Raw genomic sequence first — 5,134 nt, 5'->3', positions numbered from 1 at the left:
TTATTATTCAGTACTAATTAAACTGATTAAGCCTCAGGTTTAAAGGCGTCTCACCTGGCTGTCTGAATGCCCACTCCTCCTCTGCGTCCAGGTGAACTCCGCCAGCCCTGTCAGGGTCAGAGGGGAAAAAGGCGTGGCCAACAGCTCCACCCACCCCATCAAAGGGATATCCATCACCATGGGAACCATGTAAGAAATCAATTTGGAGATCTGCACCCTCTGGGCCTCCAACCTATTAGGTTTCAGAGCAGAGTACGATGTCAGACCAGTAGTTTTGGACTGAATGGTCTAAAACCCAAATCTGGTTGAATGTCTGGACCTGCCCTTAATGATGACACCACCCACATGATACTCAAGGGAGTCGAGGGTGGGGTTGAGGTAACTTTCTAATGAGTCAAATCAGAAGAAAAATGAAGATGCTTTAAATGGTTCTTTGACTGATGATGCTTCAGTTGGTTCTTAGTAGAAGAATCACTGTTGGTTCCATAACACGGTTCTTCATGGACCCAACAGTGGTTCTTCTACCAAGAACCAACTGAAGCACCTTTATTATTTATTTAAATTTTACAAATATAATTTTATTTAATTTATAATTTTTTAATACTGCCACCAATATGGCATCGCTGGGCCGCCGACACGCTCGGAGGAACCCCCAGGACCCCAGCTTCACTGCATTGGCTAACTGACATCTATGCCATTGCATCTCTTTTAGAGTAATAAGGGGAGAGAGCACCATCTACCCACCCAGAGACCCACGGCCTATTGTGCTCTCTCAGACACCGGCTGCTGATGGCAAAGTGGCATGGCTCGGGATTCGACCTCATGACCTCCATGCCATAGAGGTAGTGCATTAGATCGCCGAGGCGGCCTGAGCCACAACATGCTACATTCTAAACTAATGTCTAACCTCATGAAACTCAAGAGGTGTTGGCTCCGCCCACACCCTGAGTGCGTAGAACACCAACGAGCGAATCGTCTCACGGGGCAGCATGGAGGAGGTGGGGTAAGAGCGCAACCTGAGTGAGAGAGAGAGAGAGAGAGACTATGAATGGGTGAGATGTTTCCTGGATATCAGCCTTATACATGCTTCAGTATCCTGATTTAGCCTGTAGTGGATTCTGCTACAGCAGAACTGACACTGTCTGCAGATTAACCCTAAACACCACGTCTCCACACTGCTCCGACACTGTGTGTGAGAAGATTAGTGAGAAGATTAGAGGATGAACAGGCCGATGAAGCAGTTGCTGCAGCTGTAAGGGTTTGAAGGATGGATTTGAAAGAGGACGGTGGAGCAGAACCACTCGAACCTCCAGTTGATGTTTCTCCGGCTCCAGGTCGACACGGCTCTCTTCATCCTTTGGCCTCGAGGCTCGGAGTGTGGCGCTGAGGGAGGACCAGTCTGACCACCTGCATCGTCTGGAAGCGAACAGCGCGGAGTCTGCATCAGCCTCAGGGTCTCCTCATCTAAAAGAGAGAGAGAGAGAGAGAGAGAGACAAAAAAGGAGGGAGAGTGACAGAGAGACAAAGTGAGAGAGAGAAAGAGAGTGGGTGAGAGAGAGAGACAGAGACCTCATTTATGCCAGGTCACCTCATGTGACTAGTATCTGGACTGTCTCCTGATAGGATTTTAGCCACACATACATTTAGGGCCTGTTTACATCTTCCATTAATATTCGGTCTGTATCTGGATAATATCTGGATCCGTTTTGACCAAATTCTGTTTACACCTGGCATTAAAATGCATCTCCAGTGTGACCAGATGGGCTCTGATTTTACTTCCCCGCATAAAAAACACACCAACGCTTACCTCCTTTCCTTTTACTTCCTGTAAACAACAGATTCTCATCCGAACCGTTTAGCTCCGGGAGGAAACATGGTGGTTCTTCTACAAAGTGGTGGAATAAGGTGGTTCTCACATTCCCATTATGGTTCTATTAGAAAATGGGATGGACTACTTAATCTGCAAGGGCAGCGAGGGACATAGAAGCCAAGATCCACAGTAATTATTATTGAAATGAACGTGTTTACACTTGTATTAAATGTGGGAAAGATCCGTCTCTGTCCACCTCCACATGTGGTTTGAGTGATCCGATAGTAATCCGATCACAATGCGCTTTGGGGATGTTTACACCTGGATTTTCCTGTGGACAAGGATAAGGCCAAGCCACATAAAACCGCCAGTGTAAACACACCCAGAATGCATTTAAACCAGATACAGATCCCATCACTCAAACCCAAACCCCTCCTAGTGCAATCTAAACCCCTCCCAGTACAACCCAACCCCCTCCCAGTACAACAAAACCCCTCCCAGTACAACCTAAACCCCTCCCAGTACAACCCAAACCCCTCGTAGTACAACCCAAACCCCTCCCAGTGCAACCTAAACCCCTCCTAGTACAACCCAACACTCCTAGTGCAACCTAAACCCCTCCCAGTACAACCTAAACCCCTCTCAGTACAACAAAACCCCTCCCAGTACAACCCAAACCCCTCCCAGTACAATCCAAATCCCTCCCAGCTCAACCCAAACACCAGTAAAAGTTGCAGCACAAAGAGCAAATTTGCATATTCCATTCCACTTAGCAATCAGATTTCAGTCTGACTAACCCGAAGACACGTTTGACTACCCAGTGTAAACGCATGTGGCTAAAATCTGATCCGAATCCAATCCAGATACCAGTCACATAAGGTGTCCCGGTATAAACGGGGTCTTATTTGGTGGTCAAAAGCATCTCCTGTTCGTCAGACTGAAATCTAATCGCTGTGTTGGATGGAATATGGAAATAAGCTTGATGCACTGGTGTTTGGGTTGTACTGGGAGGGTTTAGGTTGTACTGGGAGGGGGTTGGTTGTAGTGGGAGGGTTTTGGTTGTACTAGGAGGGGTTTGGTTGTACTGGGAGGGTTTTGGTTGTACTGGGAGGGGTTTGGTTGTACTGGGAGGGGGTTGGTTGTACCGGGAGGGTTTTGGATGTACTGGGAGGGTTTTGGTTGTACTGGGAGGGGGTTGGTTGTACTGGGAGGGTTTTGGTTGTACTAGGAGGGGGTTGGTTGTACTGGGAGGGTTTTGGTTGTACTGGGAGGGTTTTGGTTGTACTGGGAGGGGGTTGGTTGTACTGGGAGGGTTTTGGTTGTACTGGGAGGGTTTTGGTTGTACTGGGAGGGAGTTGGTTGTACTGGGAGGGTTTTGGTTGTACTGGGAGGGGGTTGGTTGTACTGGGAGGGTTTTGGATGTACTGGGAGGGTTTTGGTTGTAATGGGAGGGGGTTGGTTGTACTGGGAGGGTTTTGGTTGTATTGGGAGGGTTTTGGTTGTACTGGGAAGGGTTTGGTTGGGTTTACACTGTTATAACATGTGGCTCAAATGCGTCTCAGACCTCCTTCTAAAGTGGTTTGCGAGATGGGATTAGTATTGGAGTGATGAGAGCATTTTTATGTGGTTCGGCCTTAGAGATAGATCCTGATACTCAAGATTCATGAAGTGACCAGGTGTAAACAGGGTCAGAAAAAAAAATAAAGTAAGACAGAGCAAAAGAGAGAGAGCGAAAGAGAGAGAGAGAGAGAGAGAGAGAGAGAGAGAGAGAGACTCCTGACCTGCTCTCTTACCTAAGGCTCCTGAATCGTTCAACCCCGCAAAATTCTGCATGGCCTTCACAGCTTGTGTCACAGCTGACCAGGCCTGGAGCTGACCAGTGGAGGGATCTGGTGGGGGCAGGTAGCCATACTTTGTGAGCCAGTCCTGTCAAAGGGAAACCAGAAGCTTGTGAGATGTTGCATCACTGACGGTGGCTCTGCATCACACCAGTGGTTTCCACTAAAGGTGACTAATTCCAGCCTACAATCTTTACATTTACCCCTTCAGAGAACAACCTACACTACATGCCCAAAGGTTTGTGGACACTTCTTCTTATGAATGCATTCAGCTATACTTTAAGATGCACCAATTACTGACAGAAATGTGCAAATGCACACACACACCTCTACTACTGTAGAGCAGAGCTGTCAATAGAATAGGACTGTCTGGAGCAGATACGCACAAACCTATTGGCACCATGCTGCCTAATAATGCCAGACGTAGGCTTATAGAGGGGTATAAAGCCCCCAGCATTGAGCTGTGGAGCAGTGGAAGAACTGTGTTCTCTGGAATGATGGACGGTGGTGCTCCATTTACTACTTTTGGGATGGGTTGGGGAGTTGGGGATAAATGCAATCAAATCCTCACAGCAATTCTTCTCCAAAATCTAGTAGAAAGCCTTCTTCTCTAGATAGTAGAGACAGTTACTCCAACAAAAGCAAGATAAACTCTTTTTATTACCCTTGATTCCAGAGGGAACAATGAATGAGCATGTGTCCCAATACTTTTGTCCATTTAGTGTATAGCAAAGTGTGTTTTTAGAGCACAGAGAATAATTTAGGAGCTTCTATTCGAGAGATTCAGTGCTACAACAAAGAGAGCAGTGTGTCTTACCACCAGTCGGACACTCTCGTCTTCCGTGGGAGTGGCAGAAGGAGGGGCTGTAGAGACCACTGAGCGGGTGGGTGCTGAGTCTAGGGGTGCGGACCTTGCCCCCTCCTGTCCACACAGACTGGATACCACCAACACCACGCTCCACAACGTCACCTTCATCCTGAGAGCTTCCGCAACGCCAAGAATCAGGAATGGCCTACTGATGAGGGCCACCATATTGATGAGCCAGCGATTTTCATCTTCACTGGATTAGCGGCAGCACAGCTGGAGAACCTACGGATCGCAGAGACAGTGAACATGTGAATGTTTTTATCAAAACACAAGAAGCAGTGTGTGATCTTGAGACCTTGAGTGTTCTGTTGCTTTTATACAAACAGTTTTAACAGACATAATTAAGATAATTAACAAAGCCCTGAATTTCATACTCATACGCTTTAATACTGCCAAATCCTTCCGCCGCAAAGTAGTTCCACAACATACGAGTTACCGCTAACTCCAAAACACCGGGACAGACTAAGTGGAGGTGCGCTAAGGTACCTGTGAGCCCTGTACTCAGTCCAAGTTAACTGTTGATACTATAAGGCTCATCCTCTGTGGTACAGATAGAGCTGGAGAATTGTCCAAGTGTCAAGTTCAGGGAACGCTGTGAGTGGAGGACGGGAGGACAGG

At 47.4% G+C, this 5,134-nt stretch overlaps 1 protein-coding gene across 1 annotated transcript in view; it reads right to left on the bottom strand.

Annotated features, from left to right (window-relative positions):
* mmp17b (matrix metallopeptidase 17b) overlaps positions 1-4,681 on the bottom strand; it is a 9,798-nt gene extending 5,117 nt beyond the window's left edge. The window contains 5 exon segments of the mRNA XM_072663881.1: positions 55-232; positions 908-1,016; positions 1,308-1,464; positions 3,604-3,736; positions 4,466-4,681. Of these exon segments, the coding sequence (XP_072519982.1) occupies positions 55-232; positions 908-1,016; positions 1,308-1,464; positions 3,604-3,736; positions 4,466-4,681 (793 nt within the window).
* Between the last annotated feature and the right edge of the window lie 453 nt (positions 4,682-5,134).

The sequence above is a fragment of the Salminus brasiliensis genome, chromosome 19, assembly GCF_030463535.1.
Source record: "Salminus brasiliensis chromosome 19, fSalBra1.hap2, whole genome shotgun sequence".
Lineage (NCBI taxonomy): Eukaryota > Metazoa > Chordata > Actinopteri > Characiformes > Bryconidae > Salminus > Salminus brasiliensis.
The sequence above is the reverse complement of the archived record's forward strand: the minus strand, read 5'-3'. Positions and strand labels throughout refer to the sequence as shown.